This window comes from Rana temporaria, chromosome 3 (genome assembly GCF_905171775.1).
Source record: "Rana temporaria chromosome 3, aRanTem1.1, whole genome shotgun sequence".
Classification (NCBI taxonomy): domain Eukaryota; kingdom Metazoa; phylum Chordata; class Amphibia; order Anura; family Ranidae; genus Rana; species Rana temporaria.
In genome coordinates this window covers 425,525,315-425,547,623 of record NC_053491.1, presented here as the reverse complement: position 1 = coordinate 425,547,623, position 22,309 = coordinate 425,525,315, and the positions used below count along the sequence as shown (strand labels likewise).

The 22,309-nt window shown below is 43.8% G+C and overlaps 1 protein-coding gene across 1 annotated transcript in view; it reads left to right on the top strand.

The window, feature by feature from the left end:
• HTRA4 (HtrA serine peptidase 4) overlaps positions 1–18,180 on the top strand; it is a 120,034-nt gene extending 101,854 nt beyond the window's left edge. The window contains exons 6-9 of the mRNA XM_040346241.1: positions 455–569; positions 3,584–3,641; positions 15,384–15,479; positions 17,498–18,180. Of these exons, the coding sequence (XP_040202175.1) occupies positions 455–569; positions 3,584–3,641; positions 15,384–15,479; positions 17,498–17,663 (435 nt within the window). The 3' untranslated portion in view covers positions 17,664–18,180. The remainder of the gene's footprint in view (positions 1–454; positions 570–3,583; positions 3,642–15,383; positions 15,480–17,497) is intronic.
• The last annotated feature ends 4,129 nt before the right edge of the window (positions 18,181–22,309 follow it).

Sequence of the window (22,309 nt, the reverse complement as noted above, 5' to 3'; positions counted from 1 at the left end):
ACAGAGAGATGGAGAGAGACGGGGAGAGAGAGACAGACAGAGAGAGAGTGGGATGGGGGTAGGGATGGGTTGGAGGGTGGAATCAAATGTATTTATCAATGTAATCATTTTTGAACTTGGACATTTCTTGTATTTTGATATAATGAAAATAAATAATTAAAAAAAAATAAAAGGGGAAAGATATAGAATATGTATGTGTTGTATTTACATAGCTGTGTTAGGACCTGGGGGTGGAAACAGGAATTAGAAGTTGTGAAGTGAAACTAGAAGAAATAGGTTTTACATGTGGCTCTCTGCTGGCAGGAATAAACAAGCTCTTCACAAGATTCATCTGACTATTCATCATTGCGTCTACAAAATCTACAACTGGTAAACTGCAATATATCACATTTTTGTTGTGAATTTTAGATAAAATGTCAGCTTTTCTACCATTTCTGTTTCCAATTATCTATAGGATGGTGAAGTCATAGGAATAAACACATTAAAAGTCACAGCAGGGATATCGTTTGCCATTCCATCTGATCGCATTCGGCAGTTTTTGGCTGAATCACATGACCGTCAGCTTAAAGGTATGGAGACTAAACATGTAGTTTTGTATCTACATACATCCTACAGGATCATTACTAAGTATGCATACTAGAAGCCTAACAGTAAAACTTACCTTACACTGTACTGGCGATAGTTTACCTAATAAAATAAAGAGTTAAGGCTGACCAGGTCTAACAAAACAGTATTAGTCTAGTGCAGTGGTTGTCAATGTACTAGGTATTGAAAGCCTCACCTGGCTCCTGTGATACCACTAGTGTTGCTCACGAATATTCGTATTGCGAATATTCGGCTCGAATATGGCATATTCGAGTATTCGCGATATATTTCGAATTTCGCTGTGAATATTCGCGATTCCGAATATTCGCATTTTTTCAATTTTATTTTTAAAACAGATCACATCCTATCGACGTCTAAAAGCATTGCTGGTATGATTAGAGACCCTGGGCCGAGTAGCTAAGCTGAGGCGATCCTTTTATGTTGCCGAATTTAAAAAAAAAAAAAATTGTGAATTTTCGCTAATGCGAATGCGAAAATGATTGCGAATTTTCGATAACTGTGGTAGGAGAACTCTGATTGTCTCTGATGCAAAAGGGGGGGGGGGGCTTTGTGTATGTTTCTGTTATTAATATTTGTATGTTTGATATTATTTTTTTTTGTAAGAAGGAAAAAATTGCGCATACCTTAAAAAAAGGGGAGAATACAGCAGCAACTCAAAAATGTTATACAACATAAATTAATACAAGACAGAAAATGGAGTCGCTCTACAAGAATAAAAAATATGTCTAGTGACAAGACATGTGGGCAAATTATAAAATAAGCAAGCGCAAATAACTTGTGAAATACACAGTGAAACAAATATATAAAGAAATATAGTCCCAATAATAGAAAAATAATCTTTCATAAAAATGTCTTTGATATGTGAAGTGAAAAAAAGTCCAAAGCATGCAGCATGAACGTGTTCAATCTTCAAGGTGTTTGATTGACAAACGGCTGTGACAGATGGATAGAGTAAAGAATCACCACCAATGCAAAACACTTTTTATTTTTTATTGTAAAATATCAAGAATATTCTGAGCCAATCAGAGTGCTCCTTCAACATTTGCCGAATATTCGCAATTATTTTGTATTGTAAAATATCAAGAATATTCTGAGCCAGAGTGCTCCTTCCGCATTTGCCGAATATTCGCAATTATTTTGTATTGTAAAATATCACGAATATTCTGAGCCAATCAGAGTGCTCCTACAGCATTTGTCGAAATTGCGCAGTAAATATCGCATTCGCATTTTGCGAAATTTCGAAAAAATATCAAGAATATTCTGAGCCAATCAGAGTGCTCCTACCGCAGTTATCGAAATTTCGCAATTATTTTCGCATTCGCAATAGCGAAAATTCGCAATCATTTCATTTCGATAAAATATCACGAATATTCGAATTTAGCGAATATATCTCGAATATTCGACTATATATTCGAGATATATCGCGAAATCGAATATGGCGTATTCTGCTCAACACTAGATACCACAAAACAGTGCTTTGCAAGGCCAGTGCGCTCGTGTTTTTCTCTGTTATGTATTATACCAGATTATTCGATCTATTACAACAGACTGTGACTCGGCCACATCTTAAGTTTGCCGTCCAGTTCTGGGCACCAATCCTAAAGAAGGATGTGCTGGAACTGGAAAAAGTTCAGAGAAGGGAAAGCTAATAAAGGGACTAGAGCAGTGGTTCTCAACCTGGGGGGTCGGGACCCCCTCGGGGGTCAAATGATGATTTGCCAGGGGTCACCGAATCCTGGGCTGTTCCAGAAGCCCCCACCGCTTTCCCAGCCTTTTTGTGGCCGCCCAGCAGGACTGTTTCTGGAACCCGTGGCCGCCCACTCGGCCTCTTTGCAGCCGCCCATTCAGTTCACGGCATGGCTTGGGGGCAGAGACTAGTCAGCTGACTGGTGAGGAATGTGAAGTGGGAGGGGCTGGAGGAGACCCTATCTTCTGATTTCGGCAAAGGTGTCACTGCTACGAGACGCCACAAAGGGGTTTTAATATTGTACAAGTGGAAAGGAACCTTGGGAGCTCTAAATGTTCATGGGTTAGGGGCGCAAATTACCTGTCTTGCCTTGGGTGCGGACAACCTACGCTATAAAAATATTTTTTTTGTTAGGGGTCCCCACAACCTGGGAAATGTTATCAAGGGGTCACGGCACTAGGAAGGTTGAGAACCACTGGACTAGAGGATCTTAGCTATTGGGAAAGACTATTCTCTCTCTCTAGAGAGGAAATGCTTGAGAGGGCATATGATAGCGATGTACAAATACTGTACTGGTGACCCTAGCATAGGGAATTTAAAAAGACACATGGCCATTCACTGAAATTGGAAGAGAAGGGGTTTAACCTTAAACTGCATAGAGGGTTCTTTACTGTCAGAGTGGTAAGGATGTGGAATTCTCTTCCACAAGCAGTGGTATCAGCAGGAAGCGTCTATAGTTTAAAAAAAACTACAGGGATATACAATTTACTAATGACAAACACAAACACACACATCACAAGTTGAACTGGATAGACTGGTGTCTTTATTCAACCTTACCGACTATGCACCAGCTGTTTACCATGATGTTGTGTAAAAGCCAAATAGTACTGTGCATATGGTTGTGACAAAGCTGGATCCACTTGATTGCGCTTAAAGCACTGCGTGATCCTAACTGTTGAGTGCTAGAGAGGACCGTCACAGACTGCCGACATACCAGAGGAACTGATGGTCAGAGAGTGTGGACATGCCCTTGGTGTGGTTGGAGATGGTGGACATGCTGCAGAAGACAAGCAGAGACTGGGGACATGTTACATGAGGCTATTAGAGATCACTGCTATTAACCTTTTACAAGGGGTTATACAACAAATAGTCAAGCATTACTTATATACTGTAAAAATATCACCAGGGGTCTAGTTTAATAGGCACTGTATAAAGCAATGACACATCATTCACAGAACATTTCATAGGGATTTTGTATTATTACTTATTATATTTCTCTTGGTTGTACAGGAAAGTCCCTTCCAAAGAAGAAATACATGGGTGTGAGGATGTTACAACTGTCAGCAAGGTAGGCACTGCACCCATTTTCAGTGTTAATTCTGGATATAATTACTACATTCGATTCTGGGGACAAATGCACAATTGCAGCACAAACACCAGCAAACCATCAGATGCTAGCTGGATATACGGACACTTTTTTTTCTCTCCAGCTGTTATCCACGTGGCTTTTATATATAGAAGGGCAGTCTACTAATGCAATGCTTATGAAAAATGACAAGTGTCAAGACACAACCAAATACTGTATCTCCTTGGAGTGGTGGGTAGGGGGTAAAACTGACAAAACTCTGAGGATCTCCCTTGGGTGGTGTGTAGGGGGTGGCTGATAAACACAACTCTCCCTGGGGCAATAAGTACTTAAAAAACTCTGAGAGTGTCCCAGGGGTGGTAGGTATGGACACAACTCTAAGGATACCCCAAGGCTGCTGGAAGGAAAACTGACAAAACTCTGATGCCCCGTACACACCATCACTTTATGTGATGAAAAAAAACGACACTTTCTGTGAAGTAAAAAATGACGTTTTTGAAACTTCAATTTTCAAAGACGAAGTTGCCTACACACCATCGTTTTCTCACAATGATCTTGCAAAGTGAGGTTACGTTCCACCACGTTTTACCATTGAAGCTTGCTTCTGGGCATGCGTGGATGAAAAAACGTCTTAGAAAACAACGTTTTTTGCTACACACGGTCAATTTCTGTGAAGTAAAAAGTGCACTTTTGAAAAACGACACATAAAATTGAAGCATGCTTCAACTTTTTTTGGTCGTTTTTTACAAGACATAAAACGACGTTTTCCCACACACACGGTCAATTAAAGTGACGTTTTTAAAAACGTCATTTTTTTTCATCACATAAAGTGATGGTGTGTACGCGGCATGAGAATCTCCCTTGGGTGATGTGTAGAAGGTGGCTGATAAACACAACTCTCCATGGGGCAGCAAGTAGGGAATGGCTGATGGATAAAACTCTGAAGATCACCCTGCGGTGGTGGGTAGAGTCAGCGCTCTCAGCTTTTTCAAAGATTGCTGTTGCCCCCCCCCCCCCCATGTGTGTGACAGCTGTGGAAGCCCAGGCTATATGCTCTAGTCTAGCCACCCCCTCATAGGGACAGGAGGTCTGCCGGCACACCTCCTGCGTTTCCTGCTCCGTGACGTCTCCAGCGCCAGGGCCAGATTAAGAACATCATGGGCGTCCCATTGGACCCACTTTGCTGCCTCTTAGGCGTGTTGGAAGGGGCGATCGCAGAAGAAGCCACTAGAGTGGCGTTTGCCAGGGCAAGACTCTACTGATGGAGAAATACATCTACCAGCACAGGGGTAATGCAGGTAAATTTTTCAGACTATGGGACCCATGGCTCGCAACGCCGGGGCTGAGCCCCGTGGAACTAGTTCAAGAACGGTTACTTGGGGGGATGTAGAGACAGGGACTGATCTGCAGGACCCCGGGCCTGCATACTCGTGAGGACAAATGAAGGGGGGTGGACGGGGGGAGTGGGCGGGGGCGGAGTGTAAGGGTTGGTGCCCAGGTGGGTCTGATGTTAAAACGATTGTGCATAAGTGACCTTATAAAATGCATCTGATGGTTGAACTGTATTCTTGAAGATATACTCTTTTGCAATTTTAAATGTACAATGTCATCTGTACTATGTTTATCTGTTGTGTGAGCAATAAAAACCTTTTTGATCAAAAAAAAAAGAACATCATGGGCCTGGTGCTGAGGATTTTGGTGCGGCCTTTTAGGCTGCATTCACACCTCCGCGTCAAGTAACGCCGCATACGCGGCGTATTTTGCCGCGAATAGTGTAACTTTTTTTTTACAAATCCTTCCTATTGCTTTGTATGGCCGAACGCCAATGCCGCCTGAAAAAAAGGGTCCGGGACTTTTTTCATGCCGCAGGTGTACGGCGTCTATGAGATGTGAACCATCTCATAGACAGCAATGGGAATTCTCCCCTCCAGCGGCACAAGCGGCCGGCGTCGGGCGTTTTGTCGCGGAGGTGTGAATGGGGTGTAATAAATAATAAATAAATGCGTGGGAATGACATGAACGCAGCCCAGCCAAGGCAAGTGACCAAAGGCACAGAACCCAGAAGGAAGACCGGGTGAAGATGGAAGTGTCCAGGCCCCGCCTGATTCATCACAGCGCAGCACTGGAGGGCTCAGTCTGAAAATTGAAGTGTACACTAATGTGCTAATATGCTGTGCATACTTGTACGTTGTGGCATAACCTACCCCAGGGCCTCTAAAAAGTAGTAATGTCAGGAAAGTTTACTACCGCTTTATTATCACAGGATCCCAGGAGCCTCTCATGGGGCCCCCTACTGACCCGGTGGACGGTGGCCCTTGGGCAGTGCCTAAGTGCACAGTTGCCAACATTTAAAAAATATTTTCAGGGCCACTTTTTTATATAAGTGCTATATTTAGAGTAGCTGAGATCCCCGATGTTCCTCTATACATCATAGTAGTAATCACAAAATTAAATGAGTACTAATAATGGGGCAGAACAAATATGAGAACTGAGATTTCCTTTAGTTGAACTAACAAAAGTGTGTCCATTCTAGAGCTGGTAACATTGAGGACTTTCAGTATAATTTTAAAGAACTGTTTTTGTGGGTAAGCGACATAGGGGAGGAGTATGGACGGTATATAAGTGGGAAGTATGTGCAGGTGAGGGAGAGGAATGTGGAGGGTCTAACAGTGGGCACTATGTACAGGAGAGGAGTACAAAGGGTACGGAAAAAAGCACTATGTACAGGAGAGGAGTGTGAAGGGTATGACAATGGGCAGTATGTACAGGAAGAGTGAGGGGGTATGACAGAGGGTAGTACGTACCAGAGAGAAGTGTGGAGGGTATGATGGGGCAGTATGTACAGGAGAGGAGTGTGGAGGGTATGACAGTGGGCAGTATGTACAGGAGAGGAATGTAGACGGTATGATAGTGGGCTCTATGTATAGGAGAGGAGTGTGGAGGGTATGACAGTGAACACTATGTATAGGAGAGGAGTGTGGAGGGTATGACAGTGGGCACTATGTATAGGAGAGGAGTGTGGAGGGTATGACAGTGGGCACTAAGTACAGGAGAGAAGTGTATGACAGCAGGCACTATGTACAGGAGAGGAGTGTGAAGGGTATGACAGTGGGCAGTATGTACAGGAGAGGAATGTAGATGGTATGATAGTGGGCTCTATGTATAGGAGAGGAGTGTGGAGGGTATGACAGTGAGCAGTATGTACAGGAGAGGAGTGTGGAGGGTGCGACAGTGGGCACTAAGTACAGGAGAGAAGTGTATGACAGCAGGCACTATGTACAGGAGAGGAGTGTGAAGGGTATGACAGTGGGCGCTATGTATAGGAGAGGAGTGTGGAGGGTATGACAGTGGGCACTATGTACAGGAGAGGAGTGTGTAGGGTATGACAGTGGGTACTATGTATAGGAGAGAAGTGTGGATAGTATGACAGTGGGCACTATGTACAGGAGAGGAGTGTGGAGAGTATGACAGTGAGCACTATGTACAGGAATGGAAGGATATTTAGGGACTGAGTAGTGGTTAAGCGGGTCATACATGGATTGAAATTACGCCAATTATGCAGAGACCAGCCATAGTCAATCTATGTATGGGCTAGCTGGTTTTACACAAGTCAATCTATTAATCAACTTGAGTACAACCAGCCTGTTTTTTTTTTTTCTTAAAACAATCAGTGCTGCCAGCTAAAGTTAGCAACACTGATCATTGTACGCACTGGCAGAACACAATAACACTGCAGGAGTGATTCCCCCATCCACAGGTCAGCAGGTGAGAGGGTGTGTGGGGACAGGCTGGGGAGAGATAGAAGTCAGTGGCTAGGTAGGCACTGGCTAGTATCAGAGCCAGATACACACAGGTTACATACGCCACGATTGTTAGAGCGAGAACAATAATTCTAGTACTAGACCTCCTCTGTAACTCTAAACATGTAACCTAAAAAAATGTAAAGCATCGCTTAGGATACCAAAAAAAATTGTGCTAGCTTAACTAACTAACTGTTTTTTTAATGAATGAAACATTTTTTTCCAAAAAAACATGTTTGAAAATTGCTGCGCAAATACCGTGCTAGAGCTGCACAATTAATCGTTAAAAAAATCGTGATCTCGATTCAACCCCCCTGACGATCTTCAATGCAGAGTTTGCTGATTCTTTCATATAACAAGTGGAGAGACTCTCAGCTGTCAAAAGAAAATATCTGGGCAGTCTGCCAAGTTTTTAACAGGAAACATTGTAACTGACACTTCCTTCTTAGATCAAAGGGATAAACTTCTGTGTGTAAAGAACAAATCTGGGCAGTCTGCGAAGTTTGTAAACAAAATGAAACATTGTAACTAACTAACATTGTAACTAAATTTAACCACTTCCAACACTTGTTTCTTAAGTTAGAAAGCAATATTATTTGCTAGAAAATTGTATATATTTTAGCAGAGACTCTAGGGAATACAAAGGCTATTGCTGCAATATGTTATGTCACACTGCATTTTCCCACTTCAATGAATAATAAAAACCATAAAAACAAAACAGTAAAGTTAGCCCATTTTTTTTTTTTTGTTTGTTTTAATGTGAAAGATGATGTTACGCCACAAGAATCGTGAGAGAATCGTGATCTATCTTCTAAGCAAAAAAATTGCAATTCTCATTTTAGCCAGAATCGTGCAGCTCTATACCCTGCAACATAAAAAGTGCAAAGACCACCATAGAGTAATTTTCTAGCAAAAAACAAATGATGATTTTTACATGTAGTAGAGAAGTGTCAGAATTGGCCTGGGTGGCAAGGGGTTAATTACCATGAGTAATATACAAATAATTATTATAAGCACTGTGATCCTATCAGTCTGCTGCAGTGTGTCAGCTTGTATTTATATTGGCCGCTCTGAATGTAGCTTCTGACAGGCTGTGCAAGCAGGCCCGTATCTCCGGAACCATAAATGATAGCCGTCCCATATTTTAACCAGTTGTGGGGTAGCTCTTCCCATGCCTACCCCCAAATGTGGGGTTTCTGTGACCTCTGGTTATCGAGCTACAACCCCCCAAATTCGATCTTAAAAAAAAAAAAAAAAAAAAAACATTTTTTTTTTTTTTCTTTTGGGCAAATGGGCCTATCTTGAGAAAGGGGCCTGGAGCTGCAGCTCCATCAGCCCCATTGTTAATCCGGCCCTGTCCAGCGCGGACCTTAATTTCCGGGAGGTCAAAAGACGTCCCGTGTATGAGCTGCCTGCACGCTCTGTGATCAACGAGTCAATGAGACTTGGCTGATCACAGATTAGAGTAAGAGGCCGATTCAAGCCCCTTACCACAAGATGGGCTGTCAGCCAATGACAGCTGATGACGTGATGTAAACAGAAGATCAGTAATCAGCTTTTTGTTTTTTCCTCGCGCTGACAGCATGTGGAAAAAATAAGCCGATCGCCGGATTTTGACAGAGGGACATTGGTCCCGAACAGGGAGAGGCACTGCCCTCCATTGCCACCTACAGGTGTATGTCAGTGCTGCCTACCAGTGTCCACCAATGCCACCTATCAATGTCCACCTATCAGTGCTGCCAACAAGTTCTCATCAGCGCCTCATAATCAGTGCCACCCATGAATGCTGCCCATCAGTGCAATCTCTGTGCCACCTCTCAGTGCCTATCTGTGCAGCCTATTAGAACAGCCTCATCTGCGCATATCAATGAAGAAGAAAAATGGCAAACAGTAAAGCACCAGGTGCAGATGGGTTGCCCATAGAAACCTATAAAAAGTACGGAGGAACGCTTTTGCCAGGGCTGTTGGAGGTACTTAATGACTCCTTTGAGAAGAGTAGACTACCAACCTCTATGGGTGAAGCTGTGGTGGTGGTACTTCCTAAGCCAGGTAAGGACCCATTGCAGCCTGACTCTTACAGGCCTATATCGTTACTAAATTCAGATGTTAAAATCCTGGCATGAGTTCTGGCAACGAGACTTTCAACGGTTATAGCCAGGCTGGTCCATGTGGACCAGTCTGGCTTTATCCCCGCCCGCTCCACGGCACTGAACATCAGGAGGCTCTTCCTGAATCTGCAGCTGCCGGTGGAGAATCCGGGACATAGAGCGATTCTCTCGCTTGACGCTGCCAAAGCTTTTGACAGCGTTGAGTGGAGGTATCTCTGGTCAGTGTTAGCGATGTTTGGCCTGGGGGAGGACTTTATTAAGTGGATAAAACTTCTGTACGCAGCCCCATCAGCGAGAATCAGGATTAATGACGAGATGTCGGAGGTCTTTCCTTTGTTTCGGGGCACCAGGCAGGGGTGCCCTTTGTCGCCCCTGCTTTTTGCCCTAGCATTGGAACCCTTGGCCGAAGTAATACGCACGTCCCCTGACATAGTGGGGTTTCGACGCAGGCATGGAGAGACCAGACTGTCCCTGTATGCGGACGACGCACTGCTGTATTTGGGGGACACGGAGGGGTCCCTGTTAGCTGTGATGCAACTCATTGAGAGATTTGGAGAGCTGTCTGGCTTTGCCATTAACTGGCATAAGTCGGTTCTCCTTCCACTCGATGATCCTCCATCGGAATTGCCTGGGATAGCGTCCAGAATACAAATGGTAGAATCCTTTAAATATCTGGGAATTGTAGTTACTAAAGATCCTACAGATTATGTGTCCCTAAATCTTAAGCCTTTACTAAGTAAATTTAAAACTAAATGTTCTGCCTCGTGTAAACTGCCTCTGACAGTAACGGGGAGAATAAACCTAATTAAAATGGTCTGGGCCCCTCAGTTGCTGTACATCTTGCATAATGCCCCGGTGTGGATCCCGAAATGCTGGTTTCAACGCATAGACTCCCAATTCCGGTCCCTTATTTGGAATAATCGGGTGGCCAGAATAAAACTCTCCACTTTACAATACCCTAAGGATCAGGGGGGAATGGCTGTTCCCCATGCTCAGGCGTATTTCTACGCAGCCCAATTACAGCACTTTGCAGGTTGGAACCAGCCGACAGTGACGGACCCTTCTAGGGCCCTGCTCATTGACCCCACCACCTCGTACTCTGCAATGTCTCATATGGAGATGGGTTTCCCTGGGGTTCCGGACACTAGCCCTACGATTTGCCTTTTAAAAAAACTGTGGAATGCGGTTAGGAGGAGGATGGGGATCATAGGTTTCTTGCCTAGTACGCCCATTTGGCGGAATAGATTTTATACCGAGTTAGTTAAAATTCAGGATTGCTCCAGGGGGGAGACAGCGGGCATTCAATTCTTAAGTCAAATTTTCGATGGGGCGGCCCTGAAATCGTTTGAACGACTGAAGGAGGAATTCCCTTTACTGGTCGGGTCACAATATCAATATCTTAGGCTAGCTCACGCGATTATATCCCAGGGTCACTGTTCCACATTGCGACAGGAGGAATCTCGCTTCCTAAGCTCAGTCTTCGAGGAAACTGAGAAAAAGGGGTTCATTTCCAGGACGTACCTACAACTACTAGCACCCTTACAAGCCCCTGATGTCCTTCCCTGCAGAGGGAAATGGGAGAGTGATATAGGTCCGATAGATGGGGAGCAATGGGAGCAAATACTGAGTACAGGGCCCTTGGTTTCAGTCTCAGCAGCCCAAAGATTGTCGCATTTATTTATTCTTCACAGGGTATATCGGACTCCAGTACAATTGCACCGTTGGGGTAGGCGTGATACACCCATATGTCCCAAATGTCAGGCACACCCGGGAGACCTCATCCACATGTTGTGGAGGTGCCCCAAGTTGGTGAGATACTGGAACGCTGTGGTTAAGGTCATTAACTCTGTCTATCAGGTCCAGCTGCCGGTAGGCCCACTGGTGTGCTTGCTGGGTGGCGTGGACGAGGACCTGTTCCCGCCTCCTGTGTACACTGCCTTGCTTAGACTACTGTATTTGGCACGGAAGCTTATAGCGAGATATTGGTTGTCGGCCCGAGTTCCGTCGAGCCGGCAGTGGATACAGGAGGTCAATAGGATCCTTATAAGGGAGAAGAACACGTACTTGCACAGAAAAGCGCCACAAAAATTTGACAACATATGGCAGGGGTGGCTGAGTTCCCCGGAAGTGGCCCCCCCACAACTGGTACTTGACAGATTATTACTTGGTTGAGGACCGGGTTGTGCGCAATGGAGAGATGGGATCATCTCTCTATACTAATGGTCGAGGAGTTCACGGGATGTATGGTCTAACATATGTGATACCTTTGGCAACAGGCTGGGGTGGTTCCCCCACCCCTTATTGTTTTAGTTTTTATTTTCTTTATTTTTTCCCTGTTCTTTTTGTTTTATTTTTATTATCATTCACCGCCTTATATTTCTTTTGTGCTCAATGTGCTTAATAGCAGTGTGCCGGGAGTTTGGAGGAATTGCTTTAGTACTGCCATTGAGAATATGTACTGTTTCTTGGTTATATGTTTTACCAATTCTGTACCCTGAATGGCCTTGTTTCCTTTTTGTTGCCAATTAATGCTGTACATTCCTGGTATTCTGTACTGCTACTGTGTTCCTTTTTCAAAAGAAAAAATAAATAAACACTTTTCTGATTTAAAAAAAATGAAGAAGAAAAATAACCTGTTTTCAAAATGTTATAGCAAACTATGAAATATTTTTTTTCAACATTTTCGTTCTTTTTTTTCTTCAAAAATTGAATTGCACAGAGCCGCCCCTTACCTCCTCATTTGGGGTCCCCCGCTAGCGATCTTGGCTCCTCCTCTGTCATAGCAAGCCACTTGCTATGGGGGCAAACCTGCGGGCTCACTCCCCAGCTGTTCTGTGTGTATCCATAGACACACACACTGCGGGTCAGCCCCACCCCTGCTCTCTCCTCACAGGATTTTGCTGAAAGCAGCAGGAGAGGAGACATTGGTTCCCACTATTCTCAGAAAAGCCTGTGAGACTGTAAAGAGAGGGGGAGAAGACCTGCAGCCAGGCACATCATTGGATCTATACAGGGGTAGGGGTAAGTGTTTAGGGAGGCGGGAAACACAAGGGAAGGTTTTTACCTTAATGCAGAGAATGCATTAAGGAAAAAACCTTTAGACTTCAGAATCACTTTAAATTGACGTTTGGAGAAACAGGAGATGCTTGTAGGGCCAACATGGCTTGAATTAGGGATGTCCCCATATCGATACTAGTATCGGTATCGATACCGAGCATTTCCCCTGAGTACTTGTACTCGGGGAAATGCTCCAATGCTTCACCCGATACCTGGGCAGTCAGGGTGATCGGTGCGACAGGGGAGTTGCAAGCACTGATCTGCCCCCTTTTCAGCTGCTTTAGTTAAAGTTATTCAGCGGTGATCGGTGCTTATAACTCCCCCCCCAAAGCCATACCGATCACCGCTGACTGTCCCCCTTCGTGCTGCTCTCCCCCCATCCTCCGTGCTGTCCCCCTCTGTGCTGCTCTCCCCCTCCATGCTCTGTGCCATCCCCCTCTGTGCTGCTCTCCCCCTCTGTGCTGTCCCCCTCTGTCCTCCGTGCTGTCCCCCTCCGTCCTCCGTGCTGTATCCCTTCATGCTCTCCCCCCCTCCATGCTGCTCTCCCCCCTCAATGTCCTCCTAAATCCGGCTCCTACCTTTTCCGAATGTACAGAGTCAGTGATCACTGACTCTGTCCATTCATATAACTGAGCATCATAACCTGTGTTTACGATGCTTCAGTTTATGAATGGAGAGCAGCTTCTCCCCATTCATTTTAGCTGAGGCTGCTGAGAAAGGGACTGGGAAACCTGTGTCCTTAGTCCTTTTCTCTGTCTCAAAGGGGAGATGTCAGGGGTCTGTTAAGACCCTTGATATCTCACCAAAGACCCCCCAACAGGGCTGATAAAAAAAGAAAAAAAGTTTGCAATAAATAAAAAAAAATGAATTTAAAAAAATAATAAAAATGTAAATACAAAAAACACACTGACAATCCACCCCCCTAAAAAAAAAATATTATTGTAAAAAATAAAAATTGTAAAAAAATAATAATATTACCACTGTCACATGACAAAAAAAAGTATCGGTAATCGGTATCGGCGAGTACTTGAAAAAAGTATCAGTACTTGTACTCGGTCTAAAAAAAGTGGTATCGGGACAACCCTAGCTTGAATGTTGGCCAATTCAGAAATAATCTGCCATAATTTGAGCTATGGCCAGCTATAGAATCTATTAAAGGGGTTGTAAAGGAAATATTTTTTTTCCCTAAATAGATTCCTTTACCTTGGTGCAGTCCTCCTTCACTTACCTCATCCTTCGATTTTTGCTTTTAAATGTCCTTATTTCTTCTGAGAAATCCTCACTTCCTGTTCTTCTGTCTGTAACTCACCACCGTAATGCAAGGCTTTCTCCCTGGTGTGGAGAAAGCCTCTTGAGGGGGCGAGCAGGAGTGTCAGGACGCCCACTAACACACAGCTCCTTTATCTATCTGCAAAGTGGAGAGTGTCCTGACTTGCCTGCTCGTCCCCTCCCACCTCAAGAGGCTTTCTCCACACCAGGGAGAAAGCCTTGCATTACGGTGGCGAGTTACAGACAGAAGAACAGGAAGTGAGGATTTCTCAGAAGAAATAAGGACATTTAAAAGCAAAATTGAAGGATGAGGTAAGTGAAGGAGGACTGCACTAAGGTAAAGGAAGCTATTTGGGGAAAAATGGATGAGCGAGTTTGGGGTGGAGGAATTTGACTGGCCTGACCTCAACCTGATAAAACACCTTTGGGATGAATTAGAGCGGAGACTGTGAGCCAGGCTTTTTTTGTCCAACATCAGTGCCTGACCGCAGAAATGCGCTTCTGGAAGAATGGTCAAATATTCCCATAGACACACTCCTAAACCTTGTGGACAGCCTTCCCAAAAGAGTTGAAGCTGTTATAGCTGCAAAAGGTGGGCCAACTCCATATTGTACCCTACGGACTAAGACTGGGGTGCCATTAAAGAGGAAGTAAACCTGCAAGAGAAAGGCATAATGAGCTAGTATGCATAGCATGTCCAAATGTTTCCTGTACAACCCCTTTAAGTCTATGTATGTACAGTATAATGATGGTGGCAGCTGTTATGGGCTTAACCTCGACCTTGCCTTGTAAGTAAGCTGGAGAATAAATAAAAGACATGTAGAAGATCGAAGACCAAGTGACATGTGTCTTTTCTTTTTTGGATGACTGAGAGGCTGACAGGAGTCGGTGGAACATAGTACAGTACATTGGTGGAACACTTTTATCCCAGCGGCTAAGCACCTCTAATCTTTTATTTGCCTTTGAAGATCAAATACATTCATATTTTTCAGATGGGCATTGGTTAGCTCAACCACACACAATTATCCAATTACTTGTTTATTCTTTAAAATCCATGGTGGAAGAATAACAGTTATTTGGCTCTATAATTGGCATGGAAGAGCGATGGAACTGGGAAATTCACTGGGTTTAGCTCACCACCAGCGTTACGCAGTGAGATAAGAAACCAGCAAGTAAAAAAATTGTTTTGGATAAAGTTTTCCAACAAAACAGGAAAAATTTGCAAGATGACATTCCCCCCCCCCCTCTATTTTAACAAACTTGCTGTTTGTTAAAATAGAGGGGGGAATGTAATCTTGCAAATTTTTCCTGTTTTGTTGGAAAAATGTATCCAAAACTATTTTTTTTTTTTGTGTTTCCTTTACTTTAATGGTATTTGCTATACCATTAAAGTAATGGAAACACAGTCACAAAAGAAAAATAAAATAATAAAAGCACTTTAGGCTGTTGAGTGACTGCACAATAACTATAATGTTCCCACTGTTTTTCAGTCTGATCCATGAACTTAAAATGCGAGATAAAGATTTTCCCGATGTCAACTCTGGAGTTTATGTGTTTGAAGTCATCCCAGGAACTGCGGCTGCCAGGTGAGGAAGAGGATACAAGAGGGCACTTGTCACAGTGTCCATTATGCAATAAGACTGCTTATACACTATGTAAAACGAATGTACACGGCCTTTTGAGATCAGTAAATGGCAGTGTACTCTGCATTTATACAAGTTCATGAATGCATAGTAAACATTTCAAACACTCATATACTCTAAGGCCGCGTACACACGATCGGTCAAAACCGATGAAAACGGACTGAATGACCGTTTTCATCGGTCCAAACCGATCGTGTGTGGGCTCCATCAGTTAGTTATGCTTCGGTCAAAAAAATAGGAACTTGCTTTAAAATTGAACCAATGGATGCCTAACTGATAGTTTAAAACCGATCGTTAGTATGCAAAAGCATCGGTTAAAAACCTGCGCATGCTCAGAATCAAGTCGACGCATGCTTGGGAGCATTGAGCTTCGCTTTTTTCAGCATGTCGTTGTGTTTTACGTCACCGCGTTCTGACACGATCGGTTATTTAACCTATGGTGTGTAGGCACATCAGACCATCAGTCAGCTTCATCGGTTAACCGATGAGAACGGTCCAAAGGACCGTTCTCATCGGATGGACTGATCGTGTGTACGCGACCTAACTCTAGCCTTCTTGTTTGTGGCAGAAAACTGAATTCACACATTATTGAACTGTCTGGCAGTAAATATACACTTCAGTGAAAACCGAAAAAGGATTAAAATTGAGACATTGGCATAGAGGCAGGGCTTGGACTGGAGGGGTGGGGGGCAGCTGCCCTAGGTTCATTGTCTTTATATGTGTTGGGGGGACGGGGGGGAACATGAAGTAGAAGCCCATAGAGTACATTAGAGCCTGCTCTCAACCCTGTGCACTGCAGATCACAGGCAATATGCAAAAAGCCAATCAAAGTGGCTCTGTGCCTTATGATTTCTGTAAACCAATCATGGTGATCACAAATGTAAACAAATAAATTAAACACAACACCCCACATCTGTCTCTGATTGCTTCTCCCTTGATCTTTTACAATGTAAGTAACGTTGCTCCTGCTGACCACCAATGAAAGGAAGGGAACATTTACCACAAAGAGGCACACCCAGAGCAGCAAGGAAGCATATTGACCTTAAAGGGGACACACTGACCACCAATGTTACAGAGGAAAAAACACCAATGGCCACCAACATTTATAAGTTGCTCACCATCGATCACTGACACTTAAGGGGGGACCCACCACCATATGTGGGCACCTTCTTCTGACCACTGAAATACTGATCCCTGCACTCTGACTGCTTCATTGTATATGCTATGTCCCAAACTAAACAATTTTGTGGGCTTTATAGGGCCTCAAGAAATGTGCTATAGACATAAATGAAAAAAAATCTGTGGTTATTAAATACTGCCAAAAAAGCTCTGTTTTGTCTTGTGCACACAACCAGTTTTCCTGTAGGGAAAACTGCCATGACAGCTTTTGGCTGGGAAAACTGCCATGACAGCTTTTGGCTGGGAAAACTGCCATGACAGCTTTTGGCTGGGAAAACTGGCCATGTGTATGCTCCATGGTAGTTTTCCCGACAGGAAAAGCGCCGGGAATCCTGGCAGGAAAAATGAGAACATGTTCTCTTTTTTCCTGCCGCGATTCCCGGCTGTCTTTTTCCCAGGAGTTTCCCAATGGGAAACACTGCAGTGGAGCATACACACGGCAGGGATTCCCAGCCAAAGATCTCACCGCAGTTTTCCAGACGGGAAAACCTCTGGTGTGTACAGGGGGAAAGTTACCAAGCAGGTGCTCGGTTTTCCCCCCGGGATTCCTGGCGGACTTGATATAAAATGTATTTAGGAAGAGTGTTGATTGACAAAGTAATTGTCAATCAAAATATTACAGTACTAAAAATGGAAAAATGGCACCTAGTAAGGAGGGCCTATATACAGGCTAGTACTCAAGTGGTTACCATTCCCTACTGTGTGCATAGAACAAATGAAATGACATCTAGAAGTTAACAGAGAGGAAGTAGACTAATGCCTTGTTGTGTTGCCCTGTACAGTGCGGGTATGAAGGACCATGACGTGATCATCAGCATTAACGGCAGAACTGTAAACACCACAGAGGAGGTGAGCGAAGCTGTGAAAATCAGCGAAACTCTGTCCATCGTGGTGCGGAGGGGAAATGAAGATATCATCCTCAATGTTGTACCCGAAGAGATGGGCTAGAACCCCCTTCAGATGTTCTTGTTCTTCTTTGGGATTTCTGACCTCTACAAAGTGCGCTGTGCACAGAAGTTTTATACTTGGATTCAAACTCTGAACCAAATGGATGGGTCATATCTCCTCCCCGGAATATTCTATTCCCACACTGGTTGTGGGGAGGCTGACTGTACGTACTCTAATATACAGTATATGATTCTATACAAAACAGAGCTACAGTGGATATGCAACTTCTGCTTTTCTAGAGGCAGCCCTACTAATTGTATAAAACCTTATACTCACAGAAGATATGAGGAATGGGATTTCTACCAAGACCGGCAGGAAATGACAGATCAAACCATACATATGAAGTATACTACGACAAATCAAAAAAGTAACCATATATAACATACAATGTGAGGGACCTTGTCATAAATTGTAAATGATTTACTTTCAGCCGCATGAATCAAAGTGCTTAACAGCAGTGTATTTTTATAGGTGTATTATATAAGTATATACTGTATAAAATTGCTATCGTATATTACCTGTTAGTATTAATATATAAGCATGTGCGATTCCTGACAGTTCAGAACATATAGGGATTCTGGGAAAATACACTCAATCGCCATATGAGCCTAAAACATTAGGCCTTCAATATATATAGATATATATAGTATATTTTACTGGAGTACCTGCAAATTGAATCCAGTATTAAAAGATAGTTGAAACAGCACCAGCCTTTAATGTGTGGTAATACGTCAACGCTATGAACTTTACTGACTTTGTTTATCGATATGGTGCAAAAGGCCAAGGTTGGTGGTAACCCAAAGCAAGCCTAGTCTTCAGCAGTATCCTGAGCTTGGGCAACAAAACATGGCTTATAATTGGGTGTTATGACTTACTGCATGTTATACAATAAGCTTACCGCATTTCATACCATAAAGCATTGGTCTCGAAAGTGCAGCCTGTGGGCCAGATGCAGTATTTTACCAGTCTTTGTCTTGCCCTGCCCTTGGGGCACTGTTCCTCCTACTAATACAGGTCATTATTTTTACCACTGATCCCAACAATGAGGCACCGTTCCTTCCAATGACACCAACAATGGGTCAAGATTCCCTCCACTGACATCAACAGTGGGGCACCATTTCTCCCACTGACACCAACAGTGGGGCACCATTTCTCCCACTGACACCAACAGTGGGGCACCATTTCTCCCAGACACCAACAGTGGGGCACCATTACTGCCACTGACACCAATAATGGAGCACTATTCTTCCTCCCACTGACCTCCATGTAATTTTTTTACTCCCACTGACCACCAAGCCTGGGACATTTTCTATTCACATTGTCCACACTCCGGACCCCCTAAGGCAGGGGTGTCAAACTGGCGGCCCTCCAGCTGTTGCAAAACTACAAGTCCCATGAGGCATTGCAAGGCTAACAGTTACAAGCATGACTCTCACAGGCAGAGGCATGATGGGACTTGTAGTTTCGGAACAGCTGGAGGGCCGCCAGTTTGACACCCCTGCCCTAAGGTTTGAAGTGCAACAAACTAGCTTGTTGTTTGAAAATTTGGGGACCCCGGCCATAAGTCATAAAGACACTAGCTATGCCATCATTTCTTAAATTCTAGCTCGACTTTCATTTCAGTGGGGGTATAAAGCGAACTTTAAGGCTTCCCAGCTGTTCCGATTTAGAAAAAGGAATCCAGTAATGTTCTTATAAGATGATCACAATATTGGTCAGCCTCTCTACTCTTGCTACTCTGACATACAGTAGGTGTAGCAATTGGCTTTGCTCAGTAGGATGAGGGATATTAGGGGGAAGGATGATGGATAACTTGGGTATGTAGGACTATGGTCTGCAACCAAATGTTTCCATGGAAGGAAGTGGCCCTTAAAATAGCCAAAGTATCAAGTTAACCACTGATGCACAATATATTTTAAATGTAAAATACCCTCCATAGGTGTTGCTAATCTCACGCATATTCAGTATGACGTGTTCTGTGTCACTCTCTCCCACATGCATACTGTACAGAAATCCAGCAGGCAGCAAACCATCCCAGGCACGGAAAACCTTGGCAGAGTCCGACATGTGTCATACACACATTATTCACTATTACGAGGGTTCTTTAAAAAATTCTTTTTATTAAGAATTTCAAAAACAAATTACATAATTTTTCTACACAGTCACCTTCCTTTGCGATGCATTTTCCCAGCTTCGTACCAACTCTCAGCCGTAATCAATTACTACTCCTCCCACCTTCACGGCTTGCAACGAAAATATAAAAGTGTGGAAGCTTTTTGAAGATCCCTTGTATATTTGGATATCCAGGTGCCAGCCAATGAGCTCATCCACGCTCCTGATCCCAGGAAAGAAAGTACACCAGCTGCACTTTCCCTGAGTTATCCAAAGCTAAATATTGGCTTGGATTCTACTTTTTATTTTAAGTGGCAGTACACACATGTCACTTGGAATCTGACTGTGGCTATGAGAAACTCAGAGGGGTGGATTTGCTAAAGGCAATATAGACTGTGCACTTTGCAAGTGCAATTGCACTTATTTTCCCCAGAGCTTAATAAATGTGGTTAAAGTGGAGGTTCACCCTCAAAAAAAATCTGACATCACACGGAGTCGCGCCATCCTACCGACAGAATGCCGGTGGTTTGTTTTTTTTCTCAGCACATACCTCTTAATCCCGATTTTCACCTCAGGCCGATCCCGCGGGAGTGGGCGTTTCCAAGTCACAGGTTGCCGAAAAAACCCGAACGCCGGTGCGGCTCTATACGGCGCCTGCGCACCGACATTCGGGTTCTGTCGGCAACCTGTGACGCGCAGTATGCGCCGTTCGGAAGCCTGTCAATCACAGGCAGTGCTTGGGAACACCCACTCCCGCGGGATTGCCGTGAGGTGAAAATCGGGATTAAGAGGTATGTGCTGAGAAAAAAAAAAAGGGCATTCTGTCGGTAGGATGGCGCGACTCCGTGTGATGTCAGACATTTTTTTAAAGGGTGAACCTCCACTTTAAGCTTCACTTTGTAAATACCCAATCAGGTGCAAGTAAAACAAAAAAAATGTATTGCTTGCACATAATTGGGTGGTGGAAATCACCAAATCTTTACCACATGTACTAAGCACTGGGGAAAATAAGTGCAACTGCACTTAAAAAGTCTATTTGCCTTTAGTAAATCCACCCAGCTCATTCCTTACATTTTTGCTATAGTTACCCCCCCCCCCCCAGGATTTCTACCCACAACTGATACCTAAGTTTTAGGCACTACTTGGCTAGATAAAGGACCTACTGCTTTCTTCTCTCCTGCCTTGGAGTCTCATTTATTTGTCATAATATAAGTGTAAATCATATAGTGAGACATGGACAGGCCACATGGCAGGAGCTGGGAATTCAGACACAAAACTGGTGTATGTGAGAGACATGCTAATGGCAAATATTACCTTGTTCTCGGATATAAGCTTTCTCTACAGAACATGTAAAACTGGGTAATATGAATGCCATGCCTCATTGTCAGCCTATATGTGCTTTATCTGGACTTGTTTTGCTATTTTAAAGGCATTACATATACACACCTTTTTGAAAGGCCCAGAGGCTGCAACACCTAAGCAAGAGGCACCACTAACCAAACACTGCCATGAAGACCAAGGAACTGTCCAAACAAGTAAGGGACAATGTTGTTGAGAAGTACAAGTCAGCGTAAGGTTATAAAAAAAAATCCACATTTTTGATGATTCCCTAGGAGCACCATCAAATCTATCATAACCAAATGGAAAGAACATGGTACAACAGCAAACCTGCCAAGAGATGGCAGCACACCAAAACTCACGGACCGGGCAAGGAGGGCATTAATCAGAGAGGCAGCACAGAGTCCTAAGGTAACCCTGGAGGAGCAGCAGAGTTCCACAGCAGAGACTGGAGAATCTGTACATAGGACAACAATAAGTCGTACGCTCCATAGAGTTCGGCTTTATGGCAGAGTGGCCAGAAGAAAGCCATTACTTTCAGCAACAAAAACAAAATGGCAAGTTTTGAGTTTGCGAAAAGGCATGTGAGAGACTCCCAAAATGTATGGAGGAAGGTGCTCTGGTCTGATGAGACTAAAATTAAACTTTTTGGCTAGCAAGGAAAACGCTATGTCTGGTGCAAACCCAACACATCACCCAAAGAACACCATCCCCACAGTGAAACATGGTGGTGGCAGCATCATGCTATGGGGATGTTTTTCAGCAGTCGGGACTGGGAAACTTGTCAGGGTTGAGGGAAAGATGGATGGTTCCTAATACAGGGATATTCTTGAGCAAAACCTGTACCACTCTGTGTGTGATTTAAGGCTAGGACGGAGGTTCACCTTCCAGCAGGATACTGCTAAAGCAACACTTGAGTGGTTTAAGGGGAAACATGTAAATGTGTTGGAATGGCCTAATCAAAGCCCAGACCTCAATCCAATAGAAAATATGTGATCAGACTTAATGATTGCTATCCATAAGCACAAACCATTCAACTTGAAGGAGTGCTGCTGGAGCAGTTTTGCAAGGAGGAATGGACAAAAATCCCAGTGGTAAGATGTGGCAAGCTCATAGAGACTTATCCAAAGCGACTTGGAGCTGTGATAGCTGCAAAAGTTGGCTCTACAAAGTATTGACTTTAAGGGGGGGGAATG